General features: G+C 35.9%; 1 protein-coding gene across 10 annotated transcripts in view; it reads right to left on the bottom strand.

The window, feature by feature from the left end:
- Positions 1-18,546, bottom strand: part of MAP4K3 (mitogen-activated protein kinase kinase kinase kinase 3) — a 187,146-nt gene that overhangs the window by 71,678 nt on the left and 96,922 nt on the right. For 8 of the 10 annotated variants that reach the window (XR_003721773.2, XR_013402837.1, XM_015112178.3 and 5 more), the window contains 8 exons: positions 14,391-14,446; positions 13,505-13,552; positions 10,112-10,154; positions 8,511-8,583; positions 2,747-2,878; positions 2,505-2,567; positions 2,336-2,417; positions 2,124-2,234 (listed from right to left, as the gene is read on the bottom strand). Coding sequence is in view for 8 of the 10 variants with exons in the window: in XM_015112178.3 (XP_014967664.1) it covers positions 2,124-2,234; positions 2,336-2,417; positions 2,505-2,567; positions 2,747-2,878; positions 8,511-8,583; positions 10,112-10,154; positions 13,505-13,552; positions 14,391-14,446 (608 nt within the window). In the remaining 2 variants the exon portion in view is untranslated. The remainder of the gene's footprint in view (positions 1-2,123; positions 2,235-2,335; positions 2,418-2,504; positions 2,568-2,746; positions 2,879-8,510; positions 8,584-10,111; positions 10,155-13,504; positions 13,553-14,390; positions 14,447-18,546) is intronic. The other 2 variants (XM_077959682.1, XM_077959684.1) reach the window with 1 other exon arrangement.

Here is an 18,546-nt window from a genome sequence, read left to right as displayed (position 1 = left end):
ACAAGTACATAGGGTGAGGTAAGACACAATCCTGTAGCATTTAGTGCACTGAAAAGGATATAGGCAGTCCTTGTTTTACAGTTCTGTTATGCACCAATTTCAGTTATCATAATTTAGTTAAATAACACTAGTTCCCTACAACATGGTTCAAATAACAGTTACCACTGTATATTAATTGTAATTGCATAAAGTATAAACTTTATGGGTGGCCTTTCAGTTCACAAATTACTATGTAAATAACAGATGCACATCATGATTAGAAAGAAAATTAGAAAGGAATATGACAGTTTGCCAAGGCATAGAAAAGATCCTTGTTCTGTGTCACGGACAAATGATAAGAAGCAAACTACTCAATAAGCAGATTGCTAGATAAGTTAAAAAAAAAAATTAACAAAGAAATGAAACATGTTAATTCTCAATGATTCTAGTATTTATAGCACACTGTAAATAATAGTTTTACCATTTTTTCACATTTCTATAATTATAACTGACAGTAACAGAGTTTATGCTTTAACAAAAAATTTTAAAGGTCATGAAACAATTAAAATTTTTCCCACTGATTATTAAGATTACTTTGCAGAATTTTAGCTTATGCAGCCATTTTTACAGTACCATACTACCATGCACATCAAGGACTGCCTTTATACTAAATAAGACTAGAAGAGTTTATAAAACTTGACTTTCTTAAAAATAAAATTAAGCAAATCAACACCAAAAAACTTCTTTAGGCCAGGTGCAGTGGCTCATGCCTGTAACCCCAGCATTTGGGAGGCCGAGGTGGGCAGATCACAAAGTTAGGAGTTCGAGACTAGCCTGGCCAACATGGTGAAACTCCATCTCTACTAAAAATACAAAAATTAGCTGGGCGTGGTGGTATACTCCTGTAATCCCAGCTACTCAGAGGCTGAGGCAGGAGAATCGTTTGAACCCAGGAGGTGGAGGCTGCAGTGAGCTGAGAGTGTGCCATTGCACTCCAGCCTGGGCAATAGAGTAAGACTCGTCTCAAAAAAAACAAAAACAAAAACAAAACAAAAAAAACTTCTTTATAGTATAATTATAAGGTTAATTACACTTTACATTTCTTACATTTTTATGCTCCAAACTCCTTTCCAGACCTTTAAACAAAAGGACAAATAGCTTATCTATCAGAAGACGGCAATCTGGGACAATGCAGAATTGATAGAAAGGCTCTCTCTGACATGAGACAATCTGTGACCATCTTTCTAAACACTTCACCTTCAGTCATCAACGAAATTTATAACATTTTTAAGGGCTTCCCATAAAGCCAGTAGAGTTAAAGGCGATCCACCTTCTGTTACAGACCCAATAACAGAATTCTGCCATGTCACATATACTGAATTTATCTTGATTGCCACAACTATTAGCAGTGCTAGGAATGTTACACATGCAAACAGAAGTGAAGCTTCCATTAATATCAATGCTTCTGTCATATTAGAATTATTTTATTAACAACTATACAGGCTCATTTTAAAACATTTCCATGGTGAATAACTGAGTTTTAGTCACCAGCAGTGAAGCCTATACTTCCTACTAACCTCTAATAATTCATGAAGCATTGTATAAGAATTTTTTTTTTTTAAAGATAGCAACGGGGTCTTGCTATGTTGTCCAGACAGGGTTCAAACTCCTGGCCTCAAGTAACCCTCTTGCTTCAGCCTCCCAAAGTGATGGGATTACAGACATTAGCCACCGTGCCAAACTGAGGATTCTTTTTGAGAAGCAAACTAAGGGGAAATTTTGAATATTCGAATGTCTTGTTTAGGCACTTCCCATTTGCTTTCCCTTTTACAGTGAATGATTTATTTGGCAACTTCATCGAAAATGGCTATTTTGAAATAACCACAATGATTTCAACAAGAGGATTAAATGATTTGCCTTTGCCATTTTCATACTATAGTCATCTATAAGTAGTGAGTAAGAAAAACCTAGCATTTGACTTTCCACGAAAGGCAAAGACAAAGAATTAATTGTTCCCTCAAGAGCTTTTTTAAACTAGTCCCCAAAATTAAAAAAAAAAGAGATTTTGAGACATACAGACAGACATACATATATACATACACACATACATGTTATATATGCCAGTTGGTAAAAACAATTCTTACCTCAGGATCATCATCATCGAAATCATGGTAAGTGGAATGATCTGGATTATTTACTTTATCCAACAGCTCAATTGCCAAAGACCGTGTCAAATGTTGTGTTACAAAAGGATGCTATAAAAATTAAATACAATGCAAAACACTTACTATAAATCTGATTGAATGACATTTTATCTTTTGAAAAATATATATATATTTCAGGGCAAAAATAATACCTGTAATAATTTTTCAGCAGTAGGTCTTTTTTTTGGATTTTTGGTAAGTGCCATTTTCACAAAATGATGAAAACTATTTGACCTAAGAAATTCAGAAAATTAGACTTTTACATTCCAATTCATTTTTTGCTCATCTTACCATAAAAGTAAATAACATAAAAATACTTACCACTTCATTTTATCCTTTAGTTTAGGAGGCTGAAAATTGCTTTTTGTCATTAGAAATAATGCCCTGAAAAATCAACAAATCATTACACAGCATTTTAATATTTCACATTTTAATCTATTACACAAATTCTATTACCTATTTATTCCCCAAATAAGATAAAACAAGACTAAGAAAATTACTTGTTCACATACTAAGAGGAAAAAAACTTTAAGCATAGGATTCTTCAATGATGACGCACTGACCTCATTGGGTGTAAGTCAAACATAGGAGGCTGAAGCTCTGCAAGTTCTATGGCAGTGATTCCCACTGCCCAGAGATCACAGAGTTGATTGTAACCCCCCTTCCTCTCAACAGCTGCAACTTCTGGAGCCATCCTGAAATAAATATTCCAGAAAATAAAAACCTTCTGTTACATGTTTTCCTTTATACTCCCACCCAGAGGCACAAGGAATTATCACTATCTAAATTAAGGCCCATTTAGGCCTTGGTTTTTGAAAAAGAAATACGTAGTACTTAAAAGGTTCACCTTTTCCAAAATCTTGACATCTCATAAGACCTTCCACTTCATTAGTAACTTGCTTTTGATTTTACAGGCTCATAGGTGGAAGGGACTTGCCTTGCCTCAGAAGAGACTTTGGATTTGGACTTTTGGGTTAATGCCGGAATGAGTTAAGACTCTGGGGGACTGTTGGGAAGGCATGACTGGTTTTGACATGTGAAAAGGACATGAGATTTGGGAGGGGGCAGGGACAGAATGATATGGTTTGGCTCTGTGCCCCCACCCAAAATCTCATCTCAAACTGTAATCCCCATGTGTGCCGAGGGAGGGACCTGGTAGGAGGTGATTGGATCATTGGGTCAGTTTCCCCTGTGCTTTTCTCATGATAGTGAGAGGGTTCTCACAAGGTCTGATGGTTTTAAAAGTGACAGTTTTCCCCGCGTGCTCTCTCCGGTCACCTTGTGAAGAAGGTGCCTGCTTCCCCTTTGCCTTATTCCATGATTACAAGTTTTCTGAGGCCTCCCCAGCCATGCAAAACCGTGAGTCAATTAAACCTTTGTTTACAAATGTTTTTAAAGAAGACCCTCCACTTCAGTCCCCTACTGGTGATTCCATTGTTACTTCCTTACACTAGCTACTAAAAAGGTTTATAAAATTGTACAGTTTTCATAGAGTAACATGTCCAAAACTCATTCACGCTCCCAATCTCTCTGTACATGCAAAATTCAATAAATAATATTTGTAATAAACAATCTATAGCTCTACTTCCTTTTATCAAAAAACTGCAACCTGGCAATCTCCGTTTTTACTTCACCAAAACTATTCCTTTGGGCACCAAGAATCTTCATATTTACTATTTAATTCATATTTACTAAAAACTTATTTGGCATTTTTTCCAGTTCTATTACAATAATGGAAAAGTTATAAAAATGAGTGTCTACTTTTAAAAAATGTATTTATTCGGAGGAAAGTTACCCAAATTCAGTAATTTTTTTGTTTCTCTTTACTTTGCTACAGTCTCATTCTAATTATACTTCCATAAATTTGAATTTGACTGATTTAAATTATTAATTTTCAAATATAAAACATTTCAAATCCTAAACAATATTTTAAAAAGCAATTAATTGAAATAAACATCTCAACTCTTCCATACTAAAGAGCAGTCTAGATAATCTTACAAATACACATTTATCTTCCTGGTATGATTTCAGGAAGGTCAAGTAAGTCAGTAAAGTTAAAAACAAAAAACCTTCTAACTTTCAAACCCCTGGTCTTGAAATCTTCTAAATCTGAAACAGATCTTATGAAAATTTAAATTACTGTAAGAAAAGTGAATTTCAAATTGTCAGTTATTACTTTTATGAAGACTAGATTCGAAGTAGCTGGTAGAAATGCCCTAGTGGAGTGGGAAATGCATACAAGTGATAGCTTTTAACTTGCCTTACTAGCTCACCACATTAGTTGATGCTCTCCCTTCCTCTATGAAAATACAAGGGAAATATTCCACTTAGTACATGTCTACTCCAGCCAGCTAAGTTGTGTGCTTATCACAGTCAACTGGGTTCATCTCTGAAACTGTTTATTCCAGTTACACTTGCTATTGTAAACACATAGTTATAATGAAGGTTTAAAAGTTAGTGAGCTAGCTGGGAGCAGTGGCTCATGCCTGTAATCCTAGCACTTCGGGAGGCTGAGGCAGGTGGATCATTTGAGCTCACAGTTTGAGACCAGCCTGGGCAACATGGTAAAATCCCGTCTCTACCAAAAATGCAAAAATTAGCTGGGCGTGGTGGTGCATGCCTGTGGTCCTAGCTACTTGGGAGGCTGAGGTGGGAGGATCGCTTGAGCCTGGGAGGCAGAGGTTGCAGTGAGCTGAGATCATACCACTGCACTCCAGCCTGGGTGACAGAGTGAGACCCTATCTCAAAAAACAAAAACAAAAACAAACAAACAAGAATTAGTGAATACTTTAGAAAGACTTTGCTTTTAGAAAGGCAAACTTCTAAAGATGAGCCAAAAAAACTGGTACGTTACATAAAAACATGACAATGGCAGAAAACTGGGAAGGCTACAGCTTATATGATGCCATCTGTATGCCACTCAAGGAAAAGGCACAAATATAGAGACAGATATCAGATCGGGGTTCCCAGATGCTACGGATGGAAGGAGAGCATTTACTAAAAAGAGGCAAGATAAAAAATTCTTTGGATAGTGTCAATGTGTTCTGGTGGTTTCTTACCACCACAGCATACAAGTTTCTCAACATTCATACTACTGTATGAATTTGTACAACTGTATATCTAATAAGGATAAATTTATACCTCAATAAACCTGACTAAGAAATGTAGTTGATGCATTGGGCTGTGTGTGGTTTGCATTACTAAAATGGAACTCTAGTAAGTGATCTACTCAAAGAACAGGCCTTGATTCTATACCAGACTGTTGAATAAATGTACATATGTGTCTTAAATTGAAATAAAACATTTAAGGTACATATCTGTTAATTTTGAGAACTGTCATTTCAAGCAGACTTCTTCGAACAACTGATTAACTGCTGACCTAATCACTTGGGAAGAGAGAGGTTCTAAATTCTTAGATTTTAGGTAGGAAAGATACAATACCAGAAAGACACATACAGGGAGAGTGTTCCCAAAATTAACTTACCTAATTCACAATTTCACATGTTCCCAAGATATCTCCCACATTATTGTAAGAGTAATGATATAAATTTTTAACCTCTGAAACTGGAGTTGGAAATGTCACCATTAACATTCAGTGAATGAATACTGTAAAGAATCAAGTCAGATCCTGAAGATTTAATGAGAGATGTTTACAATAAAACTGAGAAGATAGTGTACTTAAAAATGACAGCAATTCAAGCCCTCACTCCACTCAACCCAAAACAATAATGAGATGAACAAAGAGAAATATACATACACACCATCTTAGACTAAGTCCAGCAGACATATTTTACCTAAAACCATAACACGCAGACGAAAAATAGAAGAATAGTAAATGATGTAGCAAACAGGAGGCAGGGCAAACCCAAGCAGGTGCCAAGGAAAAGAACAACAACTAGCAGCCAACGAGCCTCAAACATCCTGGAAATGTTGACAAGTTAGGTTTAAAAAGTAGCAATAGTGGGGTTGAGGCTGGGCTGGAAACAGGAGTATTAGAAAGTGTCAACAGTCAGTCCCTGGCATTCCTACTCTTATCCATTAAGTCCCAGTAACTATTCCCTCCCGATTCCCATTGGATAAGGACCAAGACGAAGAAGAGAGACTGCAGACTCAAGAGACACCAGGAACCAAGGAGTGAAGAGGTTAAAGGGAGAGGACATGATTAAGTAGAAGTACGTATATAGAACAATGAATACCTCTGCTTCCTTCACTTGACCAGTTCTAGAACACTAACAACCAGGTTTACACCTGACTTCCCACAACCAGAGTTATGAACCAGTTTTCAGTGCTGTGCTCTTCAAAGTGAACCAAAATATAAGGATTAGTAGACATTTGAGGGAAGTCTCCATCATGAAAATACAAATGTAAAGAGTTGAGGAACTCTTATAAGTAGAACAAAAAAGATTTTTTTGTTCTTAGAGAAAATAGAAGAAAATTAACAGATTAATTTAAGTGGTCCAAGATACAACCAATGAGTTCCATACAGAGCAGGAAAAAGTATAGCAAAGAAATTATCAAAGAAGTAATACAAGAGTACTTCCCAAAATTGAAAAGACATGAGTCTGGATTATAAAGCACAAATGCCAAGTACAATGAATAAAAGTAAAAACAATCAAAACACAAATATATTTTGAGGTATATAACTATGGAATATCAAAACACCAGGAATGATTCTGGGGTGGGGGGGGTTACATTCAAAAGATCATGTATCATAATGGCATCACACCATGGGCACCACAGAAGACACTAGTGCAATACTTCAAAAACCTTATCCTAGAATTCCCACCAAAATTATCAATTATGTACAAGGATACACATGCAAAATCTCAAAAATGTTACTCCCCATGCACCCTTTCTCAGAAAGATATTAGTATGTGTGTCAATCACAAAGGAAGGAGTACATCATGAAAGAAGAAGACCTAGAATCCAAGAAAGGAACGCTAAGCTGAAGATGAAAAACAGCCAGAGCAGAGCTAGGCAAAAGAGCTGGAGAATTAAAGAGTCCAGACTGGAACAGGAGGGAAGATGACTCCAGGAAGGATTATTCTAAGTAAAAAAACAAAAACAAAAACAAAGCAACATCAACCAGACAAAAATCAGCACTGACAGATAATGTGATAGACTTTATGGTATAGAAAATTATACAGAGGCATCGTACAAAACTGTAAAATGTGGGAAGGTATGGGAAGTGTTAATCAGGGATTTAAAAACAGAAACAAGAAACTAAGTAAATTAAAAAAGAAATTACTAAAATCAGGAAAAACTGTTTTCAGGAAAGTATTGTTAACTGACTCAGCAAAGTACACTAGAAAGATAAGATGACTGTAAGATGAATGAAGAGAGCTAAGATCTTCAACTATCATAACACAGTATCTGTAAATGAATAATGCTAGAGGTGGCAGAAGTTACAAGAGTTTTTCCCATATGCCTTTTTAGCATTATTTGACTTTTAAAATATATATTGATAAAAAGATAAATCATGAAAATGGCATATATGTCATATTCTAAATATAAAAAAATTAGTAGTAGCAATTAGTGCTATATGACTACTGATAGGTCAGACGAAGAGGGCATCAGGGGAGTGGTTGCACATAAACTGAAAGCAAGGATTCCAGGGTGTTGTTACTTCAAAGTAATGGTATGAACAAAAAAAGCTCTATACCAATCCACCATTATAATCATACTGCTTAATATCACATCTAGCACATAGTAAGTGGCCAAAAACTATTCTGTAAATAAATACACGAGTAGGATAGTTTTTACACTATGATCAGTATCTAACAGACAAACATGGCTAGAAAGGAAGGTCCATGGAGAAGACTAGTGGGAGCTAAGGCTAATGAAGCAGACAGAGGCCAGACCACAGAAGACTCAACTGTCAAGAAATCTGCATTTGATCCTATAGGCAACCAAGACATGCCAAAAAGTTTTTAGCTAAGAGGTACTTAAATAATGTAATGTTGAAAGATTAATCACAATATGGACTGGAAATGCGGGTGAAGAAAGATATAAAAACACCTGTGAAAATACACGAGAAATGTAAGGAAAAAGAGTCAGGATTTTCCAGCAAGGCTAGAACTAATATTAAGGTTCCTGAAAGCCATATCAATCATTAAAGCCTTTTCTGCTTAATGGAAAATAACATGGTAGATTATTTTCTGGCCATGTAATCCACTCGTAAGTGTACATGCCTAAATTACTTTGCCGGTTGATGACTTTTTCCTTAATCTGTCTTAGTCTGAAAAATTTTGACCAGTCTGTTTTTTAGAAATGGTATATCCATTAATGATAGAACAAAATATTAAATATCAATTAAAATACAATTACCAATATGGTGTGCCAATGAAAGACTTCCGTTTGGCAATTGTAGCTGTTATCTGTGCAGATACTCCAAAATCAGCTATTAAAAAAAATGAGAAACATTTAGGAAACTGACAGACAATAAAATTGTTTAAGGCAACATAAGAAGAAACTTTTAAAAGTTATTTTTATTAAGTTAATTTCACAGCAATATGGGATATTCTCAAACATCACATTACAAATTTTAACTTTAATGGACTAGCATTAAAATATCACAAAGTAGTGAATACATATCACAGCCAAATAGATTCCCGTATATTCCCATATAAATCAAGTAACAACCAAGGTCAAGATCAAATAATTTTGATGAGAAAGTTATAGCTGAGAGAATGTAAATTGCCAGACTTATTAATATTGTAATTTCTAATTCTCAGGACTAGAAATCCAAGGAATATCACTGGAAGGGATCTTTAAGAGACATTATATTCCATTCACTTTCTCCATACCCGTGAATGACATCAGATAAACCAGTAAGTCTACTTGTAGCTTGAAAAGACATCCAATCAGAATATCCCCAAACTTAAGAATACATTTAGTACCAATCAGTCCCTATCAGGAGATTATTTTTATGTATGATTTGTTACTATTCTTTAAGATAAATATTTGGAGATCTAATATTTTCTATTTTACTAATGATGACTTCTAAATCCTTCTCAAGTAAGATATAAATAGTATGTCTTTGAGTGAGGCACATAACACTGGCACAAAATATTAAACTGCTGATAAAAACTGTTCACCAAGCAATCAATAGATAACTAAAAAGAACAGGACGTATCTTTTCTGCTTTTCCCATATTTAGAAGCCACGTAGGAAATTTTTATTACGTTATTTCTAGATACATGTTCTTAAATCTGATTAATCTCACAGGTTATAGTCCAAAATAGTTGTATCTATATTTTTATAAAATACTTCTTTTTAATTTGGGTTTATCTAATAGACATCGTTTAAAATAACTGGTATTTGTTATTAACTATTTCATTTAATACTAACAAACATGACTTTGTTCATAAAACTATAATGAACATTTGTTCTGTCTTAAACTTGCAAAATAAGTCATTATTTAGGTTTTGAACTCTATTTTAATTGAAAATTTAACAACCTAAAGTTATAAAATAAGTTACTGTTTGAAATAAAGCAACATTCAGCATCTAAATTACATTCTTAAATAAGTAATGCTGTTTTTTATTTTAAAAGCTTTATGTAAAGAATAAAGTGTTTTTGGAGTTACTGATTTTTTTATATTTGTCTTCTTTTTTGGTTACAAGGTAATTCTGTACAGATTTCTTACTATTATAGAAGTCCCATTCCTGGGTTTAGGGGTGAAAGACTTCAGAAGGATATTCTTTCACAGTATCTTTACAACAAATCTGTCTCATGTGAAGGACAGACTTTATCCCTGTTTAAGGGAAGTGGATACAGAGAGGCGACGGCATGGCAACGAGATTTCCATCTAAAAATACATAGATGCCGTCTTAGGAGAGGGAAAACCTGGTCCTACAAAGGAAAACATAAACTTCACTACATTTTAGAATAGAGTTGTGCATGTGACAAAATTCCAATTTACTTACCCAATTTCACATGACCATTATCCGTTAACAGAATGTTAGCTCCCTTTAAAATAACAATATTTTAGTTAAAGTAGGAAATAGATATTTTATCAGACAGCACATATATACTAAATATACATATTTAAAATAATCACAGCCTTAGACCTAGAAATACTTAAAGTGTGCTTAATTAAAATGTTATATCATTAGAGTCACAGGTAAATCTACTGTCCACTTTTTAGGCAATTTGACTATCCTTATAAAATGTTCTGCCTTGCAAAAAAGCTGCTACTAACATAGTATGAATGTTAATATAAAAGTGATATATGTTTTCATCAAAATGTTATTTCCTCGTTGATCAAACACTATTATTACACTAAAATGTAACCTTACAAAGCATTTTCAACTGTTTACATTACACTTTAAACTTAATTATTCTTTCCTGCGTTTTTGTGTGTGGTTTTCTTCTTCTTTTTTTTTTTTAAGAACCTCCCTTTCTAGGAACTCACCATCAATTGAACAGGGTTGGTATATGAGACTGTACCTTAGTACACGCTGCTTAGTACATGAGGTTATCTACCCTAATGTGCCTTGCCAAGCACTTAGGCCCATCCAGTATATAAACAACTAGCCACAGGCCCACACAATTAAAATGTCATTCGTCTGCATGATCTGGCTGCATTTTAGCCACTTTTGCTTCTTGACCTAAGCTCAAAGAAGATAATGATGACTTCATCTTCAATAAGCTCAAAGCTTTTGGAAGAGGTAGAAATACTATATACCAAAGGTATTGTAGACTCTTTGGTCCAAGGTGCCATCAATCATGTAAGTATGGGTTTGGTGGAAAAAATACTGGGAATCCTCCTACTCTCAACCAACGTGAGGAAGAAACAGTAGAAGACTAGTTCAGGAGACAGGGCATTGGGCAGAAAGAAAAAGGCTCCCAAACTCCAAATGTCACCAGTGAAGCTGAGCTGCACCCACCCACTGATACTACTGTAGCTCTATGGAATAGTGGGGGAAGAAGAAAAAGGAAAGAGACTAGGAGCAGGGATTTCAACTTGATCTAGTCCCTAGCCATCTAAGACTTCTGTCAGAGGCTTCAGTTTGGCCTTTCTCCAGCTCAGACTAACTTTCTTAAGTTATAGCTTATATCATGTCACTTGTATATCATGGCCTTCCTCTCCTCCATCCCTTCCCTCCCTGAGAGGCCACTAGTAGTCAGGTGCTATTTTAAGCTCTGGGGTTACAGTAATACATAAGTTCCAGTTCCCATGGAGTTTACATCCAAGTAGGGGAAAAAACCTAAAAATAAATATATATTTATCATCTATCTATGAATGAATGAACCAACAAATGATTCAAAGTCAGGCAGAGATAATTACTCTGAAGACAGGGCAGGGAAGGCCTCTCCAAAGGCAGTAATACATGAGCAGAGATCTGGGTGAAGTAAGCGTACACAGCCACGCCAAACTCTGGGAGAAGACTATTTCAGGAAAGGAGGAGGAAATTTGAAGACCTGGGGCTAGAATGAGCTCAACATATTCCAAGATTGGCAAGTTTAGTGTGGCTGGAAAAGAATGAGTAAAACAGAGACAAGTGGAGTGTAAGATGAGGTCACAGGGAAATGCATGGGTCAGATCACGGTATAACCTTGTAGGTCATGGTAAAGGCATCTGAACTTTATACTGAGTGTTATGGGAAACAAATGGTGGTTTATAAGCAGGAGAGTGACAAGATATGGTTGAAAAGGTCCCTTTGGTCGCCAAGTGGAAAAGCGACTACAAAACTACTAAGAATGGGAGCATTGAGACCACTCAGAAGGCTATTACAGAAGACCACATGATATAGTATTATGGTGGCTTAGACAGGAGTAGAAATGGTGGTGATGGCTCAAATCTCAACCCAATTAGGCCCACACTCTGAAGTCTAGCACACAAGTCCTTGCATAATGGAACACCAAACTACCCAACCAGTCCCATCTCTAATTATAGTCTCACACACTCTCTTCTCTTCAATAATATAGTACAGTTTTTATGTTCTCTGAAATGGCCCACACTTTCTAACTTCTGTACCTGCTCACATTGTTTTCTCTGCTTGAAATGTACTCCAACTTCCATTTCTGACAAAAATCTATCAATCCTCCCAGATCATCTACATGCCAATGACACAGAACCTTTCTTGAGCTACTCATCTTCCTGTGAGCTCTTCTACCTTTGAACTCCAAAAGCTCTTTGGTTATGTCTTTTAAGTGGCTTACAAAAAAAATACCTTCAAACGAGGGATCTCAGCAGGTTATCTGTGAGTCCACTGAAATTTCATGGAAAATTTGAAGACGTGCACGTAAGGGCATTTTCTCAGAAGACAGTTCATGGTTTATCATCAGAGACCCAGAGAGCAATAAGATTTGCCCCAGCCTCTATCCTCATAAAAGGTTAAAAATCTTTATGTTAGAGAAAATGTTCGAAAACAAAAGAGGAAGAGAGAAATAGGAGGAAGGATGAACAAAGAAAAAGGGACAAGAAAAATAAGTGAAAGAAACAAATCTCAACTGGGGAGATGGCAGTATCCTTAGAAATATGCTGAGGATTCCTACCATAACACCTGCTGTACCACTGAGCTAACCCCAGCACATCTAGAGCACCTGCTCTCCTCTGCCAGCTAAATAAATAAAAGACTATGAGAAGGCAGGACACGGTGGCTCACACTTGTAATCCCAGCATTTTTAGGAGGCCGAGGTGGGAGGATCACCTGAGGTCAGGAGATTGAGACCAGCCTGGCCAACATGGTGAAATCTTGTCTTTACTAAAAATATGAAAATTAGCCAAGCATGGTGGCAGGTGGCTGTAATCCCAGCTACTCGGGAGGCTGAGGCAGGAGAATCACTTGAACCCGGGAGGGGGAGGTTGCAGTGAGCCAACATCGCACCACTGCACTCCAGCCTGGGCAACAGAGCGATAATCTATCTCAAAAAAAAAAAAAAGAAAAGAAAAGAAAAGAAAAGAAGACTATGAGAAAATGTTAAAGGTCAGTTTATCCATTTTGATGCATGACTAAGACTTAGACTTAAGACTGCAAAAGCTCACTGAAATGGTCAAAGTATAAAACTTACTAAAAACTATAACTTGATGAAAGCTATAAACTTACTCTGCATTTTACTAATAACTACAAAGAAGCTAAAATGTTATTAAAACATTAATCTACTGAATGATATACTTTAAAAGGGTGAATTTCATGGTATGTTACTTGTACCTCAATAAAGCTGCCATAAAAAATTAAACTATTAAAAGTATCACTCATTTTTATTATGGTAACATTTCAGATAAATCTATCAAATAAAACAATTTTGCCCAAGACAATCTGATCAGAGTATTTAAAAATGAAGAGAGATTATGTTAAAAATATAATGTATACCTTTATATCTCTGTGCATTTTTCCTTTACTGTGAAGATAATACAATCCCTGGAGTTTCAAAAAACAGAAAAATAAACAAGATTTTATCACAGAGCACACTTTGGGATTTTATGTGATCAAATGTGTAGTATTCTGTGTATTTTATTTAATCTTTACAGGAGATCTAGAAGTAATCATTAACATATTTTAATGAGATCTTTAAAAAAAGATCAAGAAAATGACTAATTTTTCTAACAAAATTTTCAGTAAATTCTACAAACAGTTTGAAATAACTGTTTTTTTTTTTGAGACGGAGTCTGGCTCTGTCACCCAGGCTGGAGTGCAGTGGCGCGATCTCGGCTCACTGCAAGCTCCGCCTACCGGGTTCACACCATTCTCCTGCCTCAGCCTCCTGAGTAGCTGGGACTACAGGCGCCCGCCACCGCACCCGGCTAATTTTTTGTATTTTTAGTAGAGACGGGGTTTCACCGTGGTCTCAATCTCCTGACCTTGTGATCCGCCCGCCTCGGCCTCCCAAAGTGCTGGGATTACAGGCGTGAGCCACCGCGCCCGGCTGAAATAACTTTTAAAAAGTTTATACCTAATTAGTATCAGAGTGTTTGAATTCCCATGACAGTGCTCAATTTTCTTTGTTATTAAGAGGAAAATATACAATAACAGATCCATAGTGCTCAAATTTTAGGTTATATCATCACATTTAGGCTTTAAAGTATTTATTGGGAAATATAATTTGAGTTCATTGCACAATTTTCAAATGTATTAAAACTCATTTTAAGAGTTTACCAAACTAAAATATTTAGTTCTTACTTTGCTGAACAGGTAATGCACAATAAGTAAAGACTTAGTTTAATGAAAGATGTTATTTCTGAATTAGCACTTGATTTACCTGCAGTGTTTCTCTGCTAACATATGCAATTTGCAGTTCTGACAGAGGTCCAGTTACTGCAAAAGAAGAAAGTTAAGACTCATAAAATTAGTCAATGCATATTTTTCAATATATAATAAAGTTTTGCAAGTTTAAGCAACAGACTTAATATACCTAAACAATTCTACTGAAATGTAAGCTAGGACTACAGGCCTGAATTACTGTCTTACTGTGCCTGGCTCCAGTTTTTGCCTTTTTTTTTTTTTTTTTGAGACATGGTCTCATTATGTCGCCCAGGTTGGAGCATAGTGGTGCGATAGCAGCTCATTGCAGCCTCGACCTCCTGGGCTCAAGTGATCCTCCCACCTCAGCCTCCTGAGTGGCTGGGGGCACAGGTGCACGCCACCACACCTGGCTAGTTTTTTATTTTTTGCAGAGATGGGGTCTCATTATCTTGCCCAGGCTGGTCTTGAATTTCTGGGCTAAAGCAATCTTCCCGCCTTAGCCTCCTGAAGTGCTGGAATTACAGGTGTGAGCCACTGTGCCCAGCCAAGTTTTTGCTTTTTGAAAATCTGACTTGCTCATCGTTGTATCTCTAGTGTGCAGAACAGTGCCTGGCACAGAAAAGCAACCCAATAAATATTTATGGAATGAATGAATGAATGAAGTAGTCACTGAAATTAATTATATTCTCATTTTTATATCTCATTCATCAATATAATCTCTTAAAACATCAAAAGAAAAGATGTCCAACAGGTTTAGCTAGTTTTTATTAAAGCTTTTCAACTGACGTAGAACATGTATTATGACTAGTTTTAAATCAATACTTTTTATAAAAATACTAGCCAGATAGCTATAAAATTAACATATGTTCACTCTAAAAAGTTTCAATCAATAGAAAAGTTTGGAAATTAAAAGTCTCTTCTTCATCCAAAATGTTACTCAACAGTAAGCAATACCAATAGTTTGGTCTATAATCTACCAGATGATTTTAAACAGACATTTTATAAACTTTATGTATCTCAGAAACACATAAGTGGAATCATATTACAACATACAATTCTGAAACCTACTCTTTTCACTTATGATGAACATCTTTACATCAATATACAGGTCTTAATCTTATAAATAATATTTCCTGTGTGTGCATCTGCTAAGTCCCTCCAGAACTCATGCTGAAACTTAATCTCAAAGAGGCAGGACTTTGAGGAGGAGATTAGGTCACGAGTGCTCCTCCCTTGTGAATGAGATTAAGACTCTTAATAAAAGAGATTTCAAGCAGTGTCCACTCTTTTTTGCCCTTCCATCTCTTCTGCCATGTAAGGACACTGTGTGCACTCTATGAGAAACGGGTCTTTGCCTGACACCAAACCTGTTGGCACCTTGATCTTGCACTTCCCAGCCTCCAGAGCTATGAGAAATAAATTTCTGTTGTTTATAAATCAATCAGTCTCAGGCATTTTGGTATAGCAGCACAAACAGAGCATCTGTACACTATAAAACAGTTTTCTTTTTCACTATTAAATCACTTTAGAATAAAGAAATACATTAAGTGGGAGAGACTATCCTAGAAATTAAATTAAATTCCAAAGATAAAAACCTTGGCTAGATAGTAAACTCACATTTACAAAAACTTAACAGATTTGTAAACATGTTTAGTTTGGAATACTTGCAGTATTTCACAATTATGAAAGAGAGAAATCTATTCCACTTAGATTATTTTAAGGACAGGGTTGGGTTTAAATGTCTACGGATAAACCATTTAACTTACTTCTGTGGCTTCCAAGCCCACACACATTCAGTAAGATACAACTCCTTGAGATTTCTGTTTCTATAATACGATAAATAAGATAATCTGAAAATAACACTTAGAAGTGAAAGGCAAATTTTTTTTTCAGAAATAACCTTTTCAATTACTAGCTAAGTTTACAAATAGTATGATAGCTTCCCAGGACACAAAAACAAAAACTGAAATGAAAAATAGAAGGTAAAACTGTGAAAGAATATTTTAGCTGTCTCTTAGGGGAAAGTCAATCTTGGTAAGCTAGGGCTTTAGCATTATCCTTTACACGGTACAGAAGACAAGGACCTAGGTCTGCAGAAGAGCTAAAACAAACACCCATATACAACTAGAACCCTCAGAGGGCTACATCCTCATTAAAGGTGTAGACAAGCACAGAAGATAACTAGGGATTCTGGCTGTCATAGGGATGGAGGAAAAATGCCTCCTCTTAGAATTTGCCACCATAGGCTTCCTTACTCATATTGAGCGTTCAAATATATATTGGAAACAATGAGGTCACTAGGATCCCAGAAAAAAAAAAAAAAAACCCAAAAACAAAAAACGAAACTCTGGAAGGACACACCTTCAAATGCCACACAGAATTCCCACCGAAAAACCTCATTAATGATGATCTCAAAATCCAAAATTATAAAATAAGTGAGAAAATAATTAACCATAAAGATATAATGGGTTGTGGAAAGTTGTTAAAGAACAATATTAAATAAACAAACACAAAAAGCTCAATGGAAAATAGATAAAAAATCCTACTATGTTGGAACAATAAAAGGTTCTACTGTTAGTTCTTCAAAGTAAAAGTAAACAAAAGTTAAAGGGGAAACCTCACAAGCACTAGGGTTATTAAAATAACTTTCCCTTCATCAAATAAATTATTCTGTCTATATAATGACAATGTGATAAAACTGAGGCAGAAGAGACACATAAATGGAGGTATATGTCCTATATGACCGTGCAAGTATACAACACTATACACTAGCCAAAGAGTATTACACATCGCCATGAAAAGGTTATTTGGTGGAAAACTGGGTGCAGCCAAAAGAGTGAACACACAGAAAGATAGGATTTGGGGTTTTGTATATGCATATGAATCCCCAGTATTCATGTATGAGAACCTCCAAGGGTACCTGAAAAATGCCATTTTTTCCCACTAACCCAGTTGCTGACCAGTATAAATAAATCAGTATTGACGAATTCACATTACTTTGTTGCTTCTACCAGTTAGGTTAAAATGGAATGGTAAGAATCATGACAACCTATTTCTGTAACTAAACTGGTCCTGCTTCTTAATGAAGAAAGCAAAATCAGACACCTAAGACCAATCATATGGATATGTGATGAAATCACTAAACAATCTGAGAATGACTAAAAAAAGGTATTCCTTAAAAACTAAAGATGTAAAAGTAGGAATGAAAACAATAAGAACAAGACACAAAGGAAAAAATAACGGAGGGAGATGTAAAATAGAACTAAATAATTTCTAGACATGAAAATATATGGTAACCAAAAATAAAATCGAATGGATGTTCTAATACAGCTATAAAATCAGTGACCTGGAAGATCGATACGAGTATCTCTAGTGCTCTCCTGAAGGACAAAAAAGTGGTAAATAGGAAATTGAGTTGAAGAGACATGAAGATCTAATGTACATCTAACTAAGATTCTAAAGGAGAGATTGCAGATTGGGAGAGAAAATATTTGAAGACATAACAATTGATAATTGTCCAGATATGATAAAAGAGCAAAACTGAGGTAAGCCTGTTAACTCCTAAGCAGAAAAAGTAAAAATAAACCCACTCTTAGGCACCAGAAACACCAGAAATTAAGAGAAAAAGACTAAAAGGAATTAGAGATAAGAACAGATTACCTGCAAAGGATCAATAATCAGACTGACAGAAGGTTCTAATAACTATAGAATCTAAAAGACAATGGCCCACCTTCTTCAAAATGCTGAAAGAAAATACCTGTCAACCTAGAAAATACCTATCTATACCCACTTAAATGATCAACAAATAGTGAGGGTCAAACGCTGAGGACGTTTACCACTAAAATATTGCTGAAAAAACTTCAGGAGGCCGGGCATGGTGGCTCATGCCTGTAATCCTAGCACTTTGGGAGGCTGAGGCGGGCAGATCACAAGATCAAGAGTTCGAGACCAACCTGGCCAATATGGTGAAACTCCATCTCTACTAAAAATACAAAAATTAGCCGGCGTGGTGGCGGGCGCCTGTAGTCCCACAGCTACTCGGGAGACTGAGGCAGAAGAATCGCTTGAACCCGGAAGGTGGAGGTTGCAGTGAGCCGAGATTGCGCCACTGCACTCCAGCCTGGGCGACAGAGCAAGACTATGCTTAAAAAAAAAAAAAAAAAAAAAGAAAC

This window comes from Macaca mulatta, chromosome 13, assembly GCF_049350105.2.
Source record: "Macaca mulatta isolate MMU2019108-1 chromosome 13, T2T-MMU8v2.0, whole genome shotgun sequence".
In the NCBI taxonomy this organism is placed as follows: Eukaryota; Metazoa; Chordata; class Mammalia; order Primates; family Cercopithecidae; genus Macaca; species Macaca mulatta.
The sequence above is the reverse complement of the archived record's forward strand: the minus strand, read 5'-3'. Positions and strand labels throughout refer to the sequence as shown.